The sequence below is a fragment of the Cryptomeria japonica genome, chromosome 3 (assembly GCF_030272615.1).
Source record: "Cryptomeria japonica chromosome 3, Sugi_1.0, whole genome shotgun sequence".
In the NCBI taxonomy this organism is placed as follows: Eukaryota; Viridiplantae; Streptophyta; class Pinopsida; order Cupressales; family Cupressaceae; genus Cryptomeria; species Cryptomeria japonica.
Window position 1 is genome coordinate 557,848,462 of NC_081407.1, and position 26,354 is coordinate 557,874,815.

The 26,354-nt window shown below is 38.1% G+C and overlaps 1 protein-coding gene across 1 annotated transcript in view; it reads right to left on the reverse strand.

Annotated features, from left to right (window-relative positions):
* Positions 1-3,030: 3,030 nt before the first annotated feature.
* The window catches only part of LOC131029903 (nudix hydrolase 10), a 172,139-nt gene continuing 148,815 nt past the window's right edge, over positions 3,031-26,354 (reverse strand). The window contains exons 5-10 of the mRNA XM_057960574.2: positions 4,721-4,858; positions 4,471-4,548; positions 4,288-4,338; positions 4,096-4,130; positions 3,843-3,951; positions 3,031-3,749 (exon numbers count right to left, since the gene is read on the reverse strand). Coding sequence (XP_057816557.1) covers positions 3,567-3,749; positions 3,843-3,951; positions 4,096-4,130; positions 4,288-4,338; positions 4,471-4,548; positions 4,721-4,858 — 594 coding nt within the window. The 3' untranslated portion in view covers positions 3,031-3,566. The remainder of the gene's footprint in view (positions 3,750-3,842; positions 3,952-4,095; positions 4,131-4,287; positions 4,339-4,470; positions 4,549-4,720; positions 4,859-26,354) is intronic.

Sequence of the window (26,354 nt, forward strand, 5' to 3'; positions counted from 1 at the left end):
TTGAAAATTGAGTATTTTAAGGTCTAGATTGAATTTAAACCCCTCCTAGTCTTGTGGTGTGTTCAACAAGAAGGGCCTTCATCTCTTTAACCATCTCTCGAGTCAATGCAAGGCATATGTCCATATTTTGTCTAAGTATTTTGGCAATGTGGAATTTTAATCTATTGATTCCCCCTGTCATACATTTATTGCAGGGTGAACCCACAATAGTGGGTTACACTTTTTTGCCAACTTTGACACTGCAATATTCATTTTCAGAAAAACTTCAAATTCAGACACCTATTACTTCTAAACTGTAAGGAATTTGTAGATGATGTGAACTAGTGATTTGTGTCATTTTCTATGTAGATTCTAAAAATATTTTTTTTGATAATTTTTGGAATCAATTTGCTTCCATTTTTCTCTCCCTTGAAAACTAGTTTTTTTCAAAAAAACAACATTTTTAAAGAGTGATACTCTGTATAGCATAACTTTTTTTCTATAATAGATATGAATGTGATTCTTTCGAATTTGGTTTTGTAACATCCATATCTAGTGTTTGCAATTGGTTTTGTAACATTATCTTCAATATTTCATATTTTATTAAGATTTGAAGTTGAGTTAACTATAATTTTGATATATGTCCATTTGATATTACATAACTTGTGTATCTAACGAAAATCAATTTTATTTTTTTTGTTGGAAAGAGGACTTCATACCTAGTGCGTACATATTTTTTAGAATTTTTTGGGCAACGTTTACTATTTTTCTATAAGCATTGAACAAAGTTCATGTTGGGTGAAAACCCTACATTCATAAGAAATAAAATAAAAATATATTAAAGAAATTAAATATACTAAAAATTATACTATTTGGAAAACTTATAATAAGGGCTAAATACTTTTTGAAAAAAAACTTCTAAATGAATTCATTTGACCCTCAAAAAGCTAATGTAAAATTGGTTTTTTTATCAACATTTGATAGATGCAAAGAAGACTCCATTGCAAGTATGATTTAGAAGTAGAGAGGTTTTATCCAAGAAATTTTGATCTAAGAGTCTTTGATCTAACTCTCTTCAATTAATTAATTCAAATGGGACCTCTTAAAGCTTAAATCATTATATTTTCTAAAAAATGTATGATTTCAACAAAAATTAGGATGTTCGAAAAATAAGGAACCAACATTGTGAGTTCACCCTGTATTCAGTGCAAGAAACCTCACCCTTCTTTTTTATCGGTATCTCATACTTCTATGTAAGGTCTTTTCTATATGACCTTGAAGTTAACATTATTGTTTTAACATGTAAAAATAAAAATAAAAGTTAGTAGGGTTTTGTAAAAAATCAGAAAAAACATGATAATCATCATTTGAAAAAAAAAAGATTTTAAAAACAAGCTAAAAATACAAAAAAGAAGAGACAAGAAAAATCACTTGGCTCTATTTCGATCTTGTACACTCCTCTTCTTCCAACCCTATCTCAATGTGCAAACCTATTTTTTGCAACCAAGAGCAAAGAAATGAACAAAAAGTTAAAAAAAATTTTTTTAAAAAAAACCATTTTTATGTTTGTTGACGTGTAAGCTCACAAGCAAGAGTCATGAGTCAAGACTTGCAAGTCCAAATCTAGAACTCACACAAGTCCCTCCCTAGGACTTGACGAGTCCGTTACTGGACTCATCGGGCCATGGCTCGCATGTCAGTGGCTATGGGACTTGATAAGCTCAGAGACTCACAAGTCTCCTGAAATCTGGTGAGTTTTGGCAAAGTCCACAATCTATACTACAAATGATTTGGTTAACTATATGTAACAAGTATTTTTGGAAATGAGACAACAAAGAAAAGAAAGTATTTTGTATGTGTTTTCATCCTTGTTCTTGTGTACAATGTATAGCTTAAGCCACAAAAGAATTTTAAATCCAAGTGTATACACATTTTCTACTTGTGTTTTCATCAGAAATGTACATTATGATTCCTCCTAGAATAGCCTCCACCATGCTTTGTTTGAGGTTGACAAATACTCTTGTGGACTTGGTTTGGGTTTGGTGCCACTATCCTTTTTTGGTCTAACCATGGAAAGTGATATGTTGATGTGTCTTCATCATAGAAACTGCCATACATGCCTCCCTATGGTGTTTTCCCTCGGGCTTCAATTTAGAACTTAATTAAATTGGATGTGTGATTTGTTTTGTAAGTTAGTCTTGCTTGTATTATTTAGATGAAATTGGTGTCAAGGAAAGCATTTATGGTTATCAAATATGAAATGATTAAAACTATTTATGAAAATGGGTTGACAAAGATTGCTTTATAAATTATTATATAAATTAAATATTATTTTATTTATAATCAATTTACTTTTAAATGTATTCTCTAAGGAAGCTTGGGAGACTTAGTACTAGGTATAAGATGTAAACAAATTAAAAAATGAAAAATACTTCCATAAAATATTTTTGAGAGGAGCAAATGCTATTATATAGAGCAATTAAATTGAAAAAGACTATTTAGATGTATTGGTCTAGAAAAATAAAAATATGACTGCAGATTGAGATCCTCTTATAACGTTATCCCATAGATTTTTTCTTTCTTTAAAGTCAAAGAGAAATGATATATTTAATGTTGGTGGGCAAAGATCATATGTTACTACTTGGAACCAACATATATATTGCTACACTAATCATTAGAAACCATGGATGTATCAATACTAGTATCATCGAAAGAAACAATAAATGGAGATGAGATATCAATGCATGCCATTTGACTACATTACTCATCCCTAAATGATGTAACCACAAGATTCTTATGTGTGAACACACAATGAATTTGTTGATGCTAGTTTAAATGAATTTGGAAAATGAACACCATTGGAAATGCAAGGTTATTTGAATTGAAGTTCATAAAGAAGTTCCAAATCATCAAGTTCCTTCAATAAGCATTCATCTATCATATACCTTCTCCTCCATAATAATAACATTTAGTCTTCCAATGATTAGAAGACACAACTAAAAACAATAAAAACATAAGATTAAATGCCCAAATTACTCAAAAAAGTATCCCTCCTAGCAATATATGATCTTGGCTCTTTATATTTAGTGTGGTTACATGTGCCACTTGCCAAAAATAGTGAAGTGGACTTGATATTAGTGCATAAAAATGTCAAAGATGAGACCAATTTGATCACATGAAATATTATGTACTTTTAAAATAAAACTGCACCAATAAATTATAGTATACGAGTCTAAATAGAACCCTAAGAGTTCTTGAAACATTAGAAATACTTAGCAACAGGTATACGAGGATCTATATGTAAAATCCATCCCTCGACCATTACAATTTTTTTTAATAACTCAACATTGGTTGTCCACTTAATCAACCAAACATTTTTCATCTAATTTAGAAGTGGTGATTTTAAAACTATTTTTCTTAACTATTTAAAAATTTATGTTCAATTATATAGTGAGGATTAACTTTTCTTGAAAATAATATCTCTCCACATATTTTATATAGATTTTTGGAAAAATAGATAGGCTACTTTACATCCAATTTTTTTTAAAATTACATTATTGGAAGCTCGAACCATGCAATGAATTGCATCAACTGTTGTCTGCAATATTGTAATAGGATACAGTTGGAAGATTGGAAGTCGTTGACTTTGTTTGAACGGCAGAAAATCCCGAGTATATTTTTTTTGAGCTTGCAATGCATATTTCAAGCATTTTCTTTAGACTAGAATTTTCATAGTAAGATTGAGACACAAAATCCTCCAATGGCATCCACTGAACAGACAATGTCAGCAATAAATTATAAACAAGATCGAGGATCTGCTAACTGGAATTAATATATGCAATTAGCAAAACGTAGCGACTCACCTGAGCTTTGTCAATTTCTAACTCTTGAACAACAATTTCAAAAGAAATTGGCCGCAGTATACAAAGAAAGAATAAATCTGACTTCTCAAATGTCGCATGGTGGCTATGTCTGGAGTTCAAACCAATGTAAAATCCCAAAATGGAAAGAATATTTAGTCTATGTGTCAAGGACAGAAAAATTTAGATAGAGATGTGATAAATAAGAAGGAGAATGTCGTTACTTGTTATCTCTATCTGAAAAGAGATTCCTCACCTAAATCCTACCAGCTCTATGAACTGTGTATCAACCTGTTATCACCAAGGAAAAACAAACGTTAAACACCACTCAAAAGATTCGACACCACTTCTATTAAATAATGAAAGGTTAGCTTCCAAAGATCATAAATATCATTTGATTGCAGTGTTTTTTAAAATCAACCATTAGCTCCAGTCTAATATCATTTACCCCTGTTTCTTCCTTGATTTCTCTGATTGCTCCTGTGAAAATATCTTCACCCTGTTGAGCAAAATGGAACAGTGCAGATAGAACATTCATGTCATAGCAGCTCCAAATCCATCATCATTTTAAACAGTGATTTTAAATGAATATCCAAGCATTTGTCTTCTAACCTAGGAAAACATGACTTACCTGATGAATCACTCCTGTTGGAATCTTCCATACACCTGTCCCTCTAAAAGGTCCATACTTTTCTTGTACCACTAGCACCTGATTACACGATAGATTTAGTGGTCCAATCACAAAAATTTACTAGCATTAACAATATAATAGCCACTTTGATTTACCAAAAAAAGTGACTGCAGCACAACCTAATCTTCCAATCAAAATAACTTTAGTATTTATCTTTCTATTTTGCATTACGTTGCTCTGACATGCATACCTGGTTTTGATCATTCAGCACAAAACCTCCAACTCCCACTTGATGAGAAGCATTAGGTGGGAGTGTACAAGGGGTTTGAGGGATCCAATAAGTAAGCATCATATATGTTGGCTCTGCATGATGATACCAAAAGCCCTCCTATTGAGCATATAAGCAAACACATTAACACTTGAAAATATTATCATATGTAAACAAATCTTTATATGGGTTATTCTCACACATCAGATGGTTTAACAATTAAAGGTAAACTTCCGCCAATTAAAATAGGACAATTGTTTACCACTTTGACTTGTAAATGAGGTGTAAAATTGATATTTGACTATTTGAATGTCAAACCATTAGATATTTAAGTAGAGCAGTTTAAAAGTAATAAAGTTGAAAATATTGTGTGCAGGGACTAAACAATATTCATAGAGAAATGAGTAACTATAATTTCACATTCTCAATGCTTCTTTCTCCAAACTTTGACCAAGGTAGCAGAAAATTAGAGCATAATTCATGAAAGGGGGTTAAAGGTTTGCAACAGTGACTAAAACCACAACCACCAGTCCTAGCCTCCATTATATTCCTTTAGCAGTTTTGGTGAATGATTCAGATTTTTTTAAGCATATTGTGATTCATTCCATTGGGACTAGCAATAAATTTTACCATATTTTGAAAATACTAGACACTGGATCCTGACAAGTATCTAGATACCAGGCCAACACATCTGGCATTTCAAAGTTAAAATAATCAATGTGTCATTGTGCTCACATCATAGAAATAAAATAATTTTGAGTTAAGAGGCACACAATTCTTTTGGCATTTCAATGTTCAAATTAAATAATTCTTTTCTCAAGGAAGCATGAGAATGTGCGAGCATATAATCCTACGCTCAAATAACTTCTTCGGAAACTAGTGAAAGAATCAATAGAAGGATTGAAGATGTTGATGTAATAGCGTCGGTTGGAATTCTTCTGAGCCGATATAGACAACTAAATTGTCTAATTGGTCTAATCGGCCTCAGACAATTTAGTTATATCGATTTGGTTATACTCAGGCTAAACCGATTTTGTTATCAAACAATGATTAAGACGTGTTTGTAATAAACCGATTAAGATGTGTCCCTTGAAATTGAATTGGTTCTAATATGAGACGTGTTGACATAACTGATTCATAATTATATTATAATCATGTCCATTCAAGAGGCGTGTTGATTAGAAGCCGACTCATGGAGGAGTTGTGTTGGTTGAATGCACACCTGATCGAGTATATATGAAGATCGTATCCCACTCTAGCAATTATCGAATAACACACACTCAAGCAGATTGAAGCATATACATCCTATAGTGTTTGTTCATATTCACCCTACAGAAGTTCGTGACATACATCTACAGAAGTTCGTGACAGAATAATAAAGAAATCTTTCATTGTTGGGTTTTTCACCTTCAAGAGGAAGGTTTGTTAGACACAATGCACCACTGAGAGGGGGGGTGAATCAATGGTGCTCAAACTTTTCCCTTTAGCTATCCTATGTGAGCATACCGGTTAACAGATCTAACTCAATGCAGACTTACCGGTTAATAGGGAGACCAACACAAATGCAATCACACAAGGGACATCACATAACACCAATATATACGAGGAAAACCCAAGATGGGAAAAACCTCGGTGAGCAATGTTGTTGGAGTTTGCTGCTCTAATCTAGCCTCACAATGAAAACTTTGTTACAATGTTTAGGGCACCAACCCAAGGAGCACCAACCCCTACACCGAGCTACAACTCAGTGTTCACAATAAAACATCAATTACAAAAGTAGTTGTCTTGTTACAAGTGAATCTTGTAACCATTTCATATACCTTACTCTGCCGGTGAGATACTTCTCTGCTACACCGACTCAAACTTTTGCTGCTCTACTGCCGACAAACCCTACCGGTACACCTCTTCTCTTCTTCTTCTCTGTTGGATCTCCTCCTCACTGTTCTGCACTTTACCGGTGCTATACTCTACTGGTCCACTGTCTACCTTCTCTGCAGCTCTCTTCACTTCTTCTCTACTAGTATAACCACTACCGGTTCTACTCTTCACTCTCCCTCTTTTCTCAAATACTCGTTGAGCACTTGGCTGATTTGCTCTCACATGCAGAAGTAACACTCAATTACTTCACAGTAGCATTATCCTCTTCTCTTCAGCAGCTTAACTATGTCTTTGGCTTGCATATTTATAGATTGGTTTTCCCGCCAAAACCCAATTCAAATCCTTAGGCAGTTAGGGTTTCCTCATCACCCTCGAGGCAAACCAAATCCAATCAAATCTTGCCCAATCTAATCGCCCAGACAGCGAACTGTACAACTCCGCCATTTTCGCGCCTTCTTGATCACGCCTTCTATCTCTGGCGATCTGCTTTTTCCCTTTTCATTTGATTTCTTGGTCAACCACCAAGATCGGTCTTGCTGTTTCCTTCATCCGCCTCAATCTCCTCAATCACTCTTAGCTGGCTCTAAGTTGTCCTCCAAACCTCAAACCGCAAACCTCTGCAACAACTCTGCAATACGTCTCGTGATTTGTGGGATCTTCCATTAATGTCGACCAACTCTACAACTACCCCATCGGTGTACATTCCTTCTTCATCAGAATGCAGGTCCGCCACCTTGACTCCATGTGGGATCCAGGTCGACCAACTGCCAACTTGACTCTTCGTGTCGGTCCAGATAGGATCACCGACCAAATACTCTACTGGTTTCTCTTCTCTGCCGGTTTACTAACTGTAATGTCCCCTTCTCCGCAGTGATTAGTTATGTTGGTTGTTAGCTTAGTTCGGAGGCCCGTAGGCTAGTCAGGGGTAGAAATTAGGGTTTCCTATTTTCTAGGAGGATTCTTTGGTGTTTTCAGGGGCTATATGTGGGAGTTTGACAGTTTGGATTCTGGATTGCTTCTGGGATTTCAAAGAGCTTCAGGATGGTTTGACATGCATCTGCATCGGGTGACTTTTACAAGACTTACTATTTTTAGTAAGTGCGACGACTGCTCAAAATGTGGTTAAAATCACTTTGGAAACACTTACTATTTTTAGCAGTATGTTATTTTTAGTAAGTACTATTTTTTGCAGTTCTATTTTTAGCAGGATGTCAGCAGGCTTGTTCAGATAGCTATTTTCGGCAGGTCAGTTTGATCAGTTGGTCTTCCCTCATTTTTTGGTGCTTTTCTTGGCAAGGGTTCCTCAGCTCAGTTCAGTGACTATTTCTAGCGGGGCAATTTTCTCAGCTTGTTTCCCCATATCCTTGCAGCTTGTTTTGGCAGGTTCAGTATTTGATGAAAAATGGTGTTTTAAATTAAATTATAACTTAAGGCAAAGGTTGGACGATTTATTTAAAAGGGGTTGCTTAAGTTATATTGATATATAAGTCTTTTCCTTAATTATATATTGGGTGATTTATTGTTGAGGAAAAATACTTTATAAAGTGAAATATTAATACGAAAAGATGGACGCCTTATGGAGAAATAAGTTAATTTTATAATATATTTCACTTATCTACCTTGGATGCCACATTATGATTTTATTGTCATTTTTATAAAGAATATTTGCTCCTATGAGAAGGTCGATTTGGAGAAAGGAGAAATGAAATGTAATTTCAAAATAATGTGAAGTGAACGTGCATTTGGATTTGGCGTTCATTTGGAGGGAATGTGAATTTGAATTTGAGCCCTCAAAATCTATAAATGAGAGTGTTGGGCTTCTCATTTGGTATCTCAAACAATTTACACTATTATGCTGTCGGATTGACTCCAGACAATCTTCGAGGGTGAATACCTCCTAGGGCTCTTCACAGACTTCGAGTGTGAGACATCACTCCTAGCTGTGATTGGATCTTCTGAATGTGTGGTTTGATTTTAGTGTGCATTTTCAGTGGTGTGGATTTCAGTGTTGCTGGTTTGTGGTGTGGTTGTAGCACGTTTTAGCTCATAACTCTCAGTTCGTGTGTCAAATCATTATGGGTAGCGGCTCGTTCTCTTCCTATGCCACAGGCGATCAAGTTTGTAAGTTTGTAGAGCTTAATGTTGAGTACTTATTTTTTAAATGCAAATCGTAGTTCTTTCCTAGTCGTACTATGTTGGGCTGCTTGGGAATGCGTGCATAAATTCATTTGGGGGTTTTGGGTGCAGTTTGTTGGTTCTAATCTCATCCCCTGTCTTGTATCTCTCATTTGCATCCGTTTGGGGGTAATTTTGTTGAGTGTGAATAAAGTTACGAGCATTTTTGTGAGTTTCTAAGTTGCTGGTCTGTGTGTTTCCAGTGCATGGGTTGCATATCAAAATCTGAAAAATTGTTGGAGTCTTTCCCTGTGTGGAGTTGATTTTAGAGTGTGTGAGTTCTTTGGAGTGTGTTTAGAGATAAGTTGAGTGTGTGGGGAGTGATTTAGAAGTGTTTGTGAGGATTTTAATGTTGCTGGTCTATATTTCCAGCTTGCTGTTCATTCATATCAGATTTAGTTTTGGGGTGTTGAAGCTGGTTTTCAGGTGTGTGAGTCTATGGGTGTGGTGTGAAGAGTCTTGGTAATAAGTTGCAGCTGTTAGTTTGGGTTTTGACATTTGAATATCCATGATGAATCATATGGTAATGCTTGTTAGTAGTACTAACAGCAATTTATTTGAACTCTCTTAGTCCCACTGCATAAGTGGAAGAGGCTGGCCTTGTCGCCTAGTTTGGACAATGATTCTAGTAATTTTGTAATCCATGTTTGCATTGTAAAGTTGATTAGTAGTACTAACAGCTATATACTTGGATTGTTGTTATTTGGCCCATTGCATAAGTGGAAGAGACTGGCTTGCCGCCTTCTTATCTATTGTAATTCAGTCCTCCCGCTGAATAAGCGGTTGAGTTGATTGTAATCTCATTTTCGGTCCTCCTGCTGAATAAGCGGTGGAGTTGATTGCTATTTCATTTCTAGTCCTCCCGCTGCATAAGCAGTAGAGTGATTGTTCTTCAGTTCTTGCATCATCCTTGGTTGGTTTACCGCCAAGTGATTTTTAATAATCTCCATATCCTGCTGAAAAGTGGAAGGGGCTGGCTTGCCGCCCAAGCATTGTATTATTTCCAGTTATTTGAAGCTAACGATCCCCTCAACACCGTATGCTCTCACCTTCCCATATTGGGCACTTGGTGATCAAAAAGTGGAAGGGTTACAGTTTCAGCATTATTGTATCTTCATTTACTAACCTTAACAGGTTCTTGTTGTGATTGTAACTGGAAATAAATTGAAAAAAATTGTGGGGATATTACACTAACCCTGTCGGTTAAACCCTCAAACCGGTTTGTCATCAACCTTGCACTTTTCTTATCTTCCGGTGGACTTACTCAATCGGTCAGCACTCTTGCTAACCTGCCTTATATACATCTTCATCAGATGGGGAGTCTTCTTCATCTGCACCTTGTCCATATTACCAGTTGACTATTCATACCGGCGAAACCTCTTGATGACACCATGTCATCAACCTTCAACAAACTCCATCTTTAATCAGGCCAATCTTCCTCTATCTGCATCTTCTCAGCCATGCCTTCTCCCTAATCAACTCTGACCATATCTCAGTCGGTTTGTCATGCTGACAAACTCATCACTCATTATATGTATCGTCATCTCAACATGCCTTCACTCTCGGTCCAGTGCATAACCCTTTTCTTATACACTTGAGGCACTCCTTTTGTTTCACCAGTGGATCCGATGTGAGCCTTTAAGTACTTGCCTTTACCTCTTCTCTCTTATCTCATAGAACCATGATGCACATTATGCATACTTGGAGATAAGTTCCACTTATCGGTGGAGTGACACCTTGTCTTCTGCATCCTGCAAATGTACTCATGTGACTTCCCTGTTTGTGCAGCATATCTTCAAACAAGCACACATGATCCGGTGTGAGCACATTCACTATCAGTCATTGTCTCTCATGATGACTGCATCTTCATCAAGTGGGAGTCGTGTTGTCCTGCAACCTCACAACATACCTGTGATCTGTTCATTCTTCTCCTCCAGTGTTGATGTGAATTAGGTAACATTCTACCTTTTCATCACAAACAACATCCAAGCACCTTGCTCATCCTGCTTGTACATTGGTCATGACCTTTGCAGGCGGACAACCACTCACTTGGTTGATCTGACTTCCCCATGTCAACACATCACTTACCAGTTGACATCCTTTCCTTACCGGTGATCTGCAACACAAGGTGATATCAAAGATATCTCAACCTGTACTCCTCCTTGACAGTGTTGCACATACATCTCTCATATCGGTAGTCATCTCATACCGATTGACATCAATGACAACCCAATGCCAACAAGGTTTTCCCAGGGTAATCTCTATGCAATTGTGTGAATTTTGTCTATCTAATTTAATCACTAAAATTTAACATGGTATCAGAGCCACAATAAAGAAAGATCGTGATCAGATTTCCCTACACCTATGAAGTTTTCCTCTCATCTCTCACCCTCATCAAGAAACTTCAAGTCTCGAAAAATGGTGAACGACCTTAAAGTCAAGGATAGGCTTGAAGGCACATCCAACTTCACCTCATGGAAGTTTAGAGTGGTTATTGCACTTGAAGAAAACGATCTTCTTCAGTTTGTGGAGGAAAATGATTTAACCGAGCCAAAAGATCAAGAGGAGAAGCTTCAATTCAAGAAGAATGTCATAAAAGAAAAGAAGATATTAATTGACTCCGTGAAGGATCACTTAGTACCTCTCATCTCCAAGATGAAAAAAGCAAGAGACATGTTCAAGACCTTGGAAGGTCTATATGAGATTAACAACACAAGTAGGGCTCTCGCCTTGAGGCAACAACTTCAGCAAGTGAAAATGGCAAAAGGAGAATCAGTTATGTCATTCTTCATGAAGATTTCAGAATTGAGAGATCAACTAAGCACAATTGGAGACCTAGTGATTGATAAAGACATTGTCATGTTGGCATTGAATGGTCTTCCTCATTCATGGAAGCAATTTATTCAGAGTATAAGTGGGAGATCCAAATTACCTAAGTTTGATCGACTTCGTGCGGATTGCATTCAAGAAGAATCAAGATTGGCGGCTAGGGGAATTGTCAAAGGTTCTCAAAATGAAGACACTCATGTTCTTGCCACCCAATCTACCAAGAAAGGAAAGAATTGGAAGAAGGGCAATTTTAAAAGGAATAGAGACCAGAGATCAGATTCTACACCTGATTTGAAGAAGAAGAAAGATTTATCTCGCATCCAATGCTTTAGATGTGACAAGTTTGGTCACTATGCAAGGGATTGTTTGAGAAGACCTAAGCAACAAGGGGCGAACATAAATGAAGTCTAATCTCAAAAGGAAACTGAAGATAACTCCAATGGATTCCTCTTTATATCAACATTATCAAGCAATGTTCCTACAGATAGTGATACCTGGTTGATTGATGGTGGCGCTTCTAGACACATCACTGGGTATCGGGAGCATCTTTTAGATTTGGTGGAGGAGTCTAATCTCCAAGTGATTATCAAAGATGATGCACGCTAATGCCGTATGAGGGTTTGGTGCTGGATCACTCAATCTAGAATCTGGAGTCTCTCTTCATCTAAGTGATGTTTTGTTCGTGCCAGGAATCAAGAGAAACCTTGTGTCTATTTCATCCTTGGAGGATAAGGGCTATCAAATTGCATTTTCAAAAGGGAGAATTCTTGCATGGCCAAAGAACTCCAGCATCAAGACTTCTCATGTGATTAGGAATCGACATGAGAGTTTGTATAAGCTCTCCACTCATCCAGTTCAATCTCTTTTTCATGACTCTTCAAACTCCAGCGAACTATGGCATAGAAGACTTGGACATCTTCATTTCAAGGCTCTTCCATCATTGGAGAAGATGGTGAAAGGTATTCCTAAACTCAGTCATGTTCATGATAATATATGTAAAGGTTGTGCTATGGGTAAAAATGTTAAGAGTCCATTTCATAGCAATGAAAGTAGGTCTAAAGAAATTCTAGATCTTGTACATTCAGATTTATGTGGTCCAATGTCAATTCCATCCCTAAGTGGACTTTTGTATTATGTAACTTTCATAGATGACTACTCTAGGAAGACTTGGATTTATTTCTTAAAATCTAAAGAGTTTGATGAAGTCCTAGGTAGATTTAAAGAGTTTAAGGCTCTAGAGAACTTATCTGGGAAAAGAATTATAGTTTTAAAGTCTGACAATGGAGGTGAGTACACCTCTGGTAGCTTTCGTGATTTCGGTATTGAGGTAGGGATCAAGAGGGAGTTTTGTGTCCCTTACAACCCTCAACAAAATGGGGTTGCAGAAAGAAATAACGGATCCATTGTTGAAGCTACAAAAGCCATGATTCATGATCAAGACCTTTAGACTTTTCTATGGGCAGAAGCTTCTAGAACAATAGTGTATGTTCAGAACAAATGTCCTCATCGGATATTGCAGAATGACTTCTGAAGAAGCCTTTTCAGGGATTAAGCCTGATGTTAGTCACCTGAGAATCTTTGGTTGTCCTGTGTATGTTTATATTCCCAAGGACAAAAGGACCAAATTGGAATCTTCAGGCAAGAGAGGAATATTTGTGGGCTACAGTGAAACCTCCAAAGCCTACCGAATCTGCATTCCTGGTCAGAAGCAAATAGAAGTAAGCAGAGATGTCACATTGAGGAAGATGTTGCATTTAGAAAATCTAAGGGGTCTTGCATGGAGATAGATGATGAAAATCATGGTACTCCTCAAGACATGGATATTAACCATACTCTTGAGATTCAGAGGGAGTCCACTGAACCTGTAGTAGATGATTATCCAATTGAACCTTTGGATCCTACTGATGGGCCTAGAGATATTGTTGTGACTCGAAAGAGACCTCTTTGGGAAAGGAACACTATGCAAGAGGCAAAACAGTCTGCAGCTCCTAGAGGCATATTCAGAGAAAGCAAAAGACCACAAAGATTTTCTAGCTATGTTGCATTGATGTGTAATCTTATTGAGACTGAACCTTCTAGTGTTGAAGAAGCCGCACAACAACAAGTATGGAAAGATGCAATGGATGGAGAGTATCAATCCATCATCAAGAACGATGTGTGGGATGTTGTCCCTAGACCTGAAGGGAAATCTGTTGTATCTTCCAAGTGGTTGTACAAGATTAAGCATGCAGCTGATGGAAGCATTGAAAAGTACAAGGCTAGATTTGTGGCTCGTGGTTTCTCTCAGAAAGAGGGAATAGCTATGAAGAAACATTTGCTCTTGTTGCTCGCTATACTTCTATCAGGACTATCATTGTCATTGCAGCAGCTAAGGGATGGAAGTTACATCAGATGGATGTGAAGATAGCTTTTCTCAATGGCGTGATTGAGGAAGAGGTCTACATCGAGCAACCTGAGGGGTTTGTGATTCATGGGAAAGAGTCTCATGTGTGCAAATTGAAGAAAGCCTTATATGGTCTTAAGTAGGCACCTCGTGCTTGGTATGAAAGAATTGACATACACTTAGTGGGTTTGGGTTTCTGCAAAAATGATGTTGATTTGAATCTTTACTTCAAGGTATTCAATGGTGAAATGTTGATCTTGGTACTTTATGTTGATGACCTATTTGTTACTGGGGAAGATCATCTCATCCATAGATGCAAGGAGTTGACTTCGGAATTTGAGATGAACGACTTAGGACTCATGCACTTCTTTCTAGGTTTGGAAGTATGGCAGAGGCCCAATGAGATTATCCTAAGTCAAGGTTAATACACCATTGACATCTTGAAGAGATTTGGAATATTAGATTGCAAATCTATGACCACACCGATGGAAACAAACTTGAAGAAATTGAAGGAAGTTGCAACTAGTTCAAATCTTGTGGATCCTACTATGTATAGGCAGATGATTGGATCCTTGATGTATCTAATTAACACTAGACCAGATATTTGCTATGCAGTGAGTGCACTTAGTCAGTTCATGTGTCAACCGAAACAGATACATCTAGTTGCAGCCAAGCATATCTTGAGATACTTGCGTGGCATAGTCGGATATGGCTTGAAATATTCTTCCAGTGTGGACCTGATTCTTGAAGGCTATTCTAATTCTAATTGGGCAGGAAGTGTTACTGATCGGAAGAGCACCTCTAGTTGTTACTTCAGTTTGGGATCTGCTATGATTTCCTAGTGCAACAAGAAGCAGTCTTCAGTGGGACTGAGCATCGCAAAGGCAGAATACATTGCAGCATGTGTGGCAACTCACGAAGCAGTGTGGCTTCGAAAGCTCTTTGCAAGATTGTTTGGACAATCGTTGGAGCCTACTACTATTCATTGTGATAACCAAAGTTGTGTAAAGCTATCGGTTAATCCTATGTTCCATGACAGAACAAAGCATGTTGAGATCCAGACCATTACATCAAAGATATGGTACAGAGGAAAGTTGTGCAATTGAGATATATTTGTACTGAGGAGCAAACGACTGATATTCTCACCAAGCCTCTTGCCAAAGTGAAGTTTGTGCATTTTTGAGACCAGCTTGGAGTTGTGGAGAATAAAGCCCCTGCTAAGAAGGAGTCTCAGCATCAGTGATTTCTTGAGATATATCATAATGCATTCTTCTCTGTGAGAGAAGTTTGAGGTGCAAGCCCTTGTTAATGCATTCTTCACTGTGAGAGAGAAGTTTGAGGTGCAAGCCCTTGTTAATGCATTCTTCTCTGCGAGAGAGAAGTTTGAGGTGAAAGCCCTTGTTCCACCCTCTGTGAGTAGGTATGGTGGATCCACCCTCTAGGAGTAGCCATGGTGGATATCATGGAAGAAATTCCATGACTTAGCACTTGTGTTTATTCACCCTCTGGGAGTAGCTATGGTGAACGTCATGCTGAGATGACGACATCACATTTCAGTGATGGGCACTTGTGTTCTTTTGCATTTCCATTCATGGGAGTAGCCATGATAGACCCGCCCTTTGGGAGTAGCCATGGTGCTTGTGTTCATTTGTATTTCCATTCATGGGCGTAGCCATGATGGGTCCACCCTCTGAGAGTACCCATGGTGGATGTCACTATGTGACTCAAATATCAAGAAGGATTCCTCCCTAGCTAAGAGGGAGTGTTGATGTAATAGCATCAGTCGGAATTCTTTTGAGCCAATATAGACAACTAAATTGTTTAATTGGCCTAATCGGCCTCAGACAATTTAGTTATATCGATTTGGTTATATTCATGCTAAACCGATTTTGTTATCAAACAATTATTTAGACGTGTTAGTAATAAACCGATTAAGATGTGTCCCTTGAAATTGAATCGGTTCTAATATCAGAAGTGTTGACATAACCAATTCATAATTATATTATAATCATGTCCCATTCAAGAGGTGTGTTGATTAGAAGCCGACTCATGGAGGAGTTGTGTTGGTTGAATGCACACCTGATTGATTATATATGAAGATCGTATCCCACTCTCTAGCAATTATCAAATAACACACACTCAAGCAGATTGAAGCATATACATCCTACAGTGTTTGTTCATATTCACCCTACAGTAGTTCGTGACATATATCTATAGCAAAGAGACGTCTATCTATAGCCGTTTGTGAATCAATCGAGGATCGATTTTGTTGCAGATTAAGTATCTGATATAGCAGATCAGATTCTTTGTATATGTGAGTTATTGTCATATATTGCTTCAAGTGTGGAGCAAATTTCTTGTAAAGCCTATTGGCACAATTAAGATAATAAAGACATCTTTCATTGCTGGGTTTTTCACCTTCAAGAGGAAGGTTTTCCCAGGGTAATCTCTGTGCAATTGTGTGAATTTTGTCTATCTAATCTGATCACTAAAATTTAACGTTGTGCCACCATCGTGTGAAGATGTATACAATAGAGCAATAGACATTGAAAGAAAAAGTAAAATGTCCTTATGTCCTTATGCTCTTGAAGAAGTAAAGAGGATAAATGCTTCAATACAATGACAATGAACCAAAAAATGATTCAAGCTTTAAGAAGACACATGCTACGAATGAGGAACTCCAAAGAGTAACCAGCAAAGGACCAAGGGATTCATGGTGTACGGATTACAAGATAGGTCATGCCAAGGCTAATTGTCCCAAAATTTAAAAAGATGTTTTAGGAGATTTTCTAAGCCATAAGTCACTAATTATGGATTGCTTGTACAATTTAAATGATAAAAGTACATGTACTTTTTAACTAGGGAGAGCAATCAACTCCGTCAATTGAACCTTCAATGCCACAAAATGATGAAGATGCATCTCCAGGAAGCTATTGTAATTAGAGGAATAATAATGGTTATGGATACCAAAATAATGGTGAGAGAGATTGGAATTGAAAACAATGACAGCAAAGTCCGCCTATCAAACAATGTTAGGAGTCTAGCAAATTCCTAATCACTTGCAAGGGACTACCCAAGAAGTCAAGGTAGTATGAGGCTACTATGTAGATGGTGTGAATGCACGATCATGATGAAATTGGATGTCCAAAGCAAAAATCATGCATGAACATAAATATGATTGATGTAGCCATAACATTGACCCAAGCGAAGAAGGTCCTATATACGAACCCAAGTACCCAAAAAAAGAATTTGGGAGCAAGAGCTAAGATGGAGCATGCTATGGGAAATGATCAATGCCACTCAAATTAACATGCAAGTACAATAACAAAGTGACTAGTAAAATAAAATTATTGCAAGGCAAATACTTCAAACCACTGTACCAATAAAAATAGTGAGCTTATTGCAAAGTATTCTCGAATAATGAATGCTATAAATGATTTTGTACTTGAGAGGGATGAATGCTACCGCCTATTTAGCATTTGGAAGTGAGAATAATAAGGACCCTATAACAAACCTCCATTGTTGAGCGAACAAGTGATCGATTCCATATTGTGTATGGTGCATTTGGCAAGGAGATTTTGAGAAAGAACATGACATACAATTATTGATACTAGATTGTACATGAATGTGCTTCTAGAAGATACTCGGTGAAATTTAGGAAAGTTGATTATTTGGCCACCAACTTTCAACTGGTGGGGGAACTAGACCAACAACAAGAGATTAAAGACTTATAGTTCTATGGGAACAAAAGGTGCTAATTAGAACTCAGGCATTTCTAATAGAACTTTGTTACCCTCTCATTATATAAGAAGACATATAATACATTGTTGGGTCGAGCATAGTTCACAATCTTGGACTAAGAGAGTACTCGGCAAGCCAAAAAAGTTCAACTCCACAAAAACTCGACGACTTAGAAAGTACTAAAAATTAAAATCTCTTAAAGAAACATATTATTTTTGCAAAATTCAATTACAAAATGTATTAAATTAAAAATTGATAGCTCAAAAGAGCATGCATGGTTTTATAGCAAAAACGTGTGAAAAACGCGTTTTAACCAACGTTTTTCTAACGTTTGCATTTTTACCCATGTATTTCTCACCTCGGCACTTTACCCATGTTTTCCTTGCATCTATAAAAACGCAAGAGTTAAACTTGTAAAAAATCACCCAACAAAAAAAATAGAGTACTTGGCAACTCGGAGAGTACTCATAGAGTTTGCAAACTATTGGTTGGTAGCAACCAAATTTGATTAGAATTGGAAGAAAGCATACTCGTCGTTGAAAATAAAGACCATAAGTATTAAATAAATAATTGATATAAGGAATTAGGAAATGAGTGAGGAAGCAGCTTCCACAAATCCATCATTAGACTCTAGAGAAGGGTGGCTAGAGAAAATTGATCAAGGGCCCATGAAGTGAAATTCCAAAGGAATCTTGGAAGTGCACCCATGTTTAGAAGATGAAACAAGTTCCTTCAATGGTCTTTTCTGTTAGCAAATAGAAGATTATGAGGTGTCCCAGCTTGATTGTAATTTGTGGAGATCAAGAAAACATATCAAATACAAAGTGGACGATGCCAAGATAGATGAAAAGCCTACAAGTCAAATTGGTAGTCTTAAGGATATGAAATACATGGATCAACTCACTATCAGAGAACCCACCATTAGGCAAATCACCACCAGCCAAACCACCGTCGAGTCAATTATTGATGTTACCATAGTCATATGGCCCACAATTTCAAACATTCAATTAATGTTGTACACTCAAATGTTGTTGCAGTATGGCTTGAAATTGTTGTAGTAGGACCTGAGATTGTTACAGCACAATCTTAATTTACTGCAGTACAGACTGAAATCGTTGCACAACCTTAAATTTTTGCAATGTAAATTTTGAAATTTCAGCAAAATGACCTGCAACAAATGAAACTGTAGCAGTGGCTAAAATTTTTCCAAGACTTGATTGCAACACCTTGCATTAATGATCATATCACCTCCAATAAATGTCTATAGTACAATCTGAAAATTTTGTTGTATGCCCCTATGTAACAACCATATGACCTTGTTCAGATGCAAAAGAAACAAGTATCACCCTATGGTGGGTCAAAAAATTGCTCGCATGCTTTGAAATTTAAAATTTTTAAAAGATTAGCAACATCTGATTTTTTTTCAGCTACCATAGGAATTCCTTAACCATACATGGGCCCTTGCGTATGACCTCAAACCATACAACCCTTTTCATCAAATTGTTTTCCTATGAGGTCTCTGGGAAGCAAGCAACTTATCAAAGAGAAGTGTTCCACGGGCATTGGGGACGGGGGGATGTAAGGACGGGTTTCCAGGACGAGGGGACCAAGGGCCTAAGTTTGGGGACGGCGGGGGGGTGGCGGGGTGGTGGTGCTGATATAGTTATACATATAGTACTTGAAAAACTAGTTTTGAAAAGATGTATGACAGTATAGCAGTATAAGAATTACATTTCAAATGAAACTATAGGAAATTTGAAATACTAAATCTAAATACCAAGATTTATTCAATGCTAATTGCTAAATAAAATTTGACAAATGAAATTGTCAAATTCAAGATTTCTATTATATTGAAAACAGAAAATATGAATATCTGATGCCATTGCAAAGTCTATAAAGATGATTACATGATTCATCATTACAATGAGTAGCCAAATACAAATACTAATAGCAATAGAATTACAAAAGAGACTAGAGTCAAAGACAAAATGCCAAAATGTAAATGACAAAACTTAAAATGTAGCTAATGGAGGCCTTTAATCATCTGCAAACTCCTCCTCACTGGAACTGCGGGACTCCTAAAGATCAAGATCCATCAAGCTCACACCAACCAGCCCTACATCTGAAGTGGTAGGATCATCTGCATCAATCTCTGAAGGCTCCTCTGGCTCTACATCCCATTGTGTCACTGGACTCTCCTTGTACACAAGTGTCTTGTGGTCCATGAGACGCAAAGCACTGTGTACAGCCACAAGATTCTCTGCTCTCTTAGAGGTAACTTTGTTCCTCTTAAGAGAGTGGATGAAGCTATATGTAGACCAGTTCCTCTCAGAAGCTAAAGAATTGGAAACCTGGGATAGCAAACGGATGGCTAGAGTGGTGGTCAAAGATTTCAAGCCATGACAATTCCACCACAAAAGTGGATCCTCCTATGCCATAGTTTCTATATCCATCTTTTCCGCATTTGAGTAACCTCTAAGAGTGGCAAATCTTCCACACTCAGTGCAAATTGTGTCCGCATCTCTGGAATCAAACATCTTCTCTATGCACCTAAAGAAACCCGCCTTCACCTCATCATCTTGAATCGGTGTCACTCTACCCGGTCTAGCCTTGTACCACTTAGGATTCAAGGCAAGGGCATCCATATGCAAAGGAGTGTTCAACTTGTCTCATCAGCGTTGAATGATAGGCCGGATTTTCTCATTGTAGAATGCTAGAGAGGGATCCTTCACTCGCACAACAATACACCTCTCCAAGGTTAGGTGCATCCCCATCCCCATATCTGATCACCTGGAATACTGGAGAAATGATGGAGACAATGTATTTCGCATCAGTCCAAAACACATCACTCTTCACTATCTCCTTCACCCTTCTCCCCTGCTCTGTCTTGGCCTTAGCCCACCTATTCCACTCATTAGTCATAACCATGAGTTGCAATGCCTCTTGCAACTCAATCGTTCTCTCCAAGAGAATGAAATAGGATGCGTATCTGATCTCAAGTAGTTTCAAGAACTCCTTCGCAAAGGTCCTGAAGAGTGCATGTGAAATGTGGTGGTTGCACATAAACATCTGCACATCTCTCGCATCGGTGACCACTCCTCTAATCCAATCAATCTTCCCCATGTCCTTGAGTGCATTGTTCATGCCATGCACACAACATGGGGTCCACCAAATGTGTATGTAGGCTGCCTCAATGGGTCTCCCTGCTGCTCTACACACATGGGCTACATCTATCACTACTTGGACCACATTTTGTGGCCCAACCTCCTCAATAGCCTCCCTGAGGACCTGTTGATGTGTTTTTTATGCACAAAACATTTCAGAATAAAGTACCAAGGTAATTTACCCTCTCTTGAACAAAATCACCTCAAATGCTAAGAATGAGATCAACTAAAATGATTCTAAGGTTTCTACATGTCAGGTCTTGACGAGTGGGTAAGTTCAGTGGTTGATGTGAATTGTTGTGCTTCACTTTGGGGACTTACGCAAATGTTTGGATTATCATGAATGATGCAGAATAGGTGTGCTGACAACTTAAGATTTATCAATAAGGCTCTGGATTTACTTCTTACTAAAAAAGGGGGAAAAAGAATAGGGTTCAGGAAATCTATTCTAAGACAAGGAATGTAGGAAATGATGAATGGATCTAGTGCAATCAAACCAGGCAAGGTCTCACAATCAGGTATTGACACAAGCTTAGTGCAATCATCTAAGGTATACTTTATGATTTTCAGACTATCACCATCAAACGAAGACACCATCCAAGTTGATGCTTGTCAACGGACGCATAATAGTTGAAGTTATGCTTACTCAAACTCCCGTTGACCACACAAGGCGCACTTACCAGCGGCAAGAGGCTAGTGGTATGGATTAAGGATTCCACACAAATAAATTCAACAAATCTTCCACTCAATCTAACATACATGAAAATAAATTCTAATCTAAATTCTAATCTAACTTGGAGGAATTGAGAACCATGAATGCAAATACAACATTTGAAGAGCAAAATCACCAACAATTGAACAATGATTAGGATTCAAATAGCTGCAGCATATACCAACAATTCTACAAAAACTCTCTCTTACAAATGAGAGACAAAGGGGCATATATAGAGTCTCTTACAAAAATGGATTGCCCAGATTGATCTAAGATCAACGGCCGAGATCATGCCAACAAAACCCTAGAATTGCCCTAATTAGGGTTACATCAAAAATGGCGCCACCAACATATGACCCAATGAAAAGATACCTAGTCATCATATAGGGAATCTTCTAGAAGATTCCTTCCTGCATCTCTCTCTCCCCTAGCATACTCCAAAAATCTACCCAATACTGAATCTAACTCCTCCATGGAAATGCTAGGCAAGGTATCCCGTTGTAAATCAATCACATCCAATGAATCCGAGCAAGCATTCAAAGTGTTCTCCCATTCAGGCATGAGCTTCTGCGAATTATGAACATGAATCAACAAAGAGACCAAGTCATCTATCTGACTCTTCTTTAAAGAGTCCAACTGGCAAAAATACATAAATTTCATCTTGTCTCTTAATTCAGCTAAGTGTAAGCCACTAGCATCACTAACATCAACACCCAATAATTCCTCAATCGAGACAAGGCTTCATCTGAATGTCCTGAATTAATCCTTCCATCTCCATACAACTCGATTGGGCGTTCTCATAAGCTGATTTCTTCAAGGCTAATGCACAATACCAGCCATGGAAATCGTATGTCTCCATTGTGCACAATGTTCTCGCTGACCAAGGTGGAATTAGGAACCTTCTTCAATGCCAGGAGGCGTGGAATAGTCTTGTCTTGAATAGGCCGGAATACTTCCCAAACTCCCTCCAAATACTAGATTCTGAATGTGAGCGTTGTTGTCTTATCATATACTTGGACAAACTGAGTAAGGAAATCATCTGCCTGCTTTCTTGTGCTTTCAATCCATTTTTCCACCTCTGAGTGTGTACCTCTCGCTACCTTACAGTGTGGATGTATTCCATGGTCAACTGCAATAGGGGAAATAAGGGTGGGATCTTCACGCCTTGTCCCTGCAATATACTCTCTGAGTCTAATATTTTCTTCTCTGTACCTTTCATTCTCCGCAATCGCTGTGTCTAACTTTGCATTGATTGCTTGGAGGTTGTTATCAATCTCCTGGAATTCCTGCCTTGCAGATGGACGACCAAGGGCGACTGAAGTGATTTGGAAATCCATGGGAGTAGCAGTGTCCACTGTCACGCCGGCTCTAGGAACTGCAATCTGTGCAATCCGCATTCCTGTCTCATCTCTAGCTATGTGCGACAAAATCTCCGCTCTCTTGGGCTCCTCCTTCTTAGCACTCCTAGCTAGGTAGTCATCAATATCATCAATAGGTTGTACCTCTATCATCTGTTTACTTTTTTCCATGCTTCTCCTCAGCCATTTAGGAATAGCGGCCATTTCCATACCATCATCGAGACATATTTCTCGCCTTTCAATGCCGAGATAACATCCTCATTATCATCAGGATTATCTTTAGTCCAATCATATACTTCATTTCCCAAGCTAACTTCCAAAAGGACAGTAGGGGATTCTAGCTGATCATTATTCTCATCAGGAGGTGCAGATGTCGCTGTGGCATGGAACTCTTGAATATTCTCTGGTAGTATCACTGTTTCTTCTTCACATCCTCAATCTTCTTCCCTCTAAGTGGAGGAATGATAAGTGGAGGAATGATAGTCTTCTGTTTCTTCTTCACATCCTCAATCTTCTTCCCTCTAGCCTTGACTTCTCCAGGCATGTTCTTCCTTCTCTTGGGAGCTTGACTCTCTTCGTCTGCATGAATCCTGACATCAATGACAGTCCTCTGATCATCCTCGGAAGTACATTCTTCCAGCTTCATCCTTTCATAAGTGAAGGGAACACCCATGTCAACTAATTTGTTCATCTGCATATCTACCCATGTGCGGGAGAAATTCAAGACCTCTCTCATCAATACATTCAGGTCAATCTCTTCTGACTCTAACCGATTTGGCAATAGGATTGCCGCCTTCATTTCATTCTCATAATACGGGTGTGTATGATCTCTATCATCTAATACCTGATCAGGGATGAGGAAAAGTCCACACTTCCTCATGAAATCCAATGACATTCTGGACCACATTCTTCTCTTCACTGCTTGTTCGTCCATTAAGTTAGCCCAATAATCCTCTATGTCAACCTTATGAGTGAACTTCTCTCCTCTGATCCTTCCGACCTTCTTGTCTGGATCGAATCTTTCTCTTTTCTTGTAGGTAGCAAATCTGTAGAATGCAATCTCCTCACCTGCAATGCTGGCAGCTATGGCGGATTGGCAAACCTCTGACATCTTCCCAACTGAAATAGGGAATGCCATTCCTGTCCTGTGCTTCTCTCTCTGGATAACATCAAACTCTAGAAGCTGTCTTACCACTTCCAACAATATCATTATGTCAGTAGGATACCTAGGAAGTCTGTAGGGTTCAGATTGAAACCCATGAATCCTGAGGTATGTGAAAGTGGGAAACTGTATATACCACAATCCATATTTTTCTATTAACTCTGTTGCCTCCTTGGACAATCTTCTGTGGATTCCGCCCCGCAGCATCCGTGTGATGTACATAGTGAATGCATCATTCACTCTCTTATAGTCTTCAATTTTGTGCATACTCAGCTAGGGGTAGCATTCATAACTCTTAAATTGTCCTTGCCCATTCTCGACTTCACCTTTGCATATTAGTCCTCTATATGAAACAAATCGTGCAAGCAGGTACACCAGGTAAGAAGTCATGGCGAATGACTTGGACCGCTCTACATTCCTCAACTGAAAATTCAGATTGTCACTTATGATCTTGGACCAATTCACTAGTGTTCCTCTATAACAATCCTGGATGAAGTAGAACATCCATCCATGAAATATTGCTCCCTGCGGCATTCCCATCACTCTGTTGAGTCGGCATTCCCATCACTCTATTGAGTAGGAATATCAAATCACTATATTCCTCCTTAAAATCTACGCACATAAGTGTCCTGGGAGCCTTGGAATGATGATTCCTAGGTTCAATCATCCATTCTTTGTTAATTAAACTCTTGCATACACCCATCTTCTTCGTGTATTTGTCTGCATAATCCTCCTTGGTCACATCCTTCATGTCTGTTCCGCGTGGAATTCCGAACACCTCAGCAATGGCATCCTCAACAAGGTAGGCGATGACAACACCCTTAGGACTCTTGATCATTCTTGTGAGCGGATCGTAACATTGTGCACACTCTAGGATCAACTCACTGCACTGTATGGATTGTGGAAACCCAGCGGCATGGAAAATGCCACTCTTCATAATATTCGCATATGCTGGAGAAGGAACCTGATCTCTAGATCCGAACATCCGACGCTGCATCTAGTCGAAGTCCAGGAAATGCATGTTGGTATCAGTGATCTCCTTCCATCTGGATGAAATCTTAAACTCTAGATAAAATCCAGTCTTCAGCAGCTCTTTCCTTTCCTTGTATCCTGATTTTGACATCACACCTGTATGAAGCTGGAAGTTAGTCTTAGGATAAAAATAAATACTTGTAATAAAATTCCTGACTTTCTAGAGATTTAGCTAATTTAGAGCATGGAGTCAGGAAAATAATCCATACACTTGGTAAATTTTAGCAATTACGTTCAAAGTGTGACAACACTAAGGCATGGAAGCCTTCCATAAAATTCATTTATACCTCCTTATGCTTAGAAAATATGCAAGCAAAGAATGCAAAGGAGTATACCGGATAAGTGGTGACTAAGGAAAAGTGTGAAAGGTTGTGTTTTCACACAATTAATGTCTGAAGACACCTTCCGCAGTCAACAATGGAGGTCAAAATTCTGAAGACAACCTGAAAATTCAGACTTTCAAAACATTTTGTAGTCCTCAAAATGTGCATAAAATCAATAAAAATCAGTTTTATTGATGAAAACAATCATTTTCTGGAATGTAAGTATGGCTGGTAAAATTTAGTTTTCTGAGGACAAGTCTGAAAATCGAACACTTCAGACTTACCAGCACCTTGCAAAGTGGTTTAAATCCCTGAAAATGATGAAAAGTTGCTAAGGAAACAGCCCCAAGCAAATTCGCCAAAATTGGTTAGGTGGCTAGAAATGAAAATTTCTGAGGACAACCGCCTAACAATGGAGTTTCAGACCTGCAACAGCGATAAAATGGTCTAAAAAATGCACAGAAAACTCCATAAGACACCTCCAAATGCTAAATAACTAAGTTGGAATTGGCTGGGCAATAAAAACTTAAGTCTGAAAATTAATGGCAGTCATTAATGGAGGTCAAAATCTGAAGCAAACCTTAGATCTGAAGCGAATAAGCAGGCTGGAAGTGATGGCAGCCACCAAACATGCATGAAAATCATCAAAATATGGCACTAAAACACCTCCCAAGCAAAATCGAATTTTTCCCAAGTATAGCACCAAAATGTAATTCTGAAAATTGATGTCAATGGCAGCCTTGATCTGCACCAATGAAGGCTGGCAGCAATATGGAAAAATCGCCCAAGTTGGGGTTGGATACCCCAAACACAAAAAATCGCCTTCCTTAGCAAAAATCGAAATTTTCAAAATTCTGAA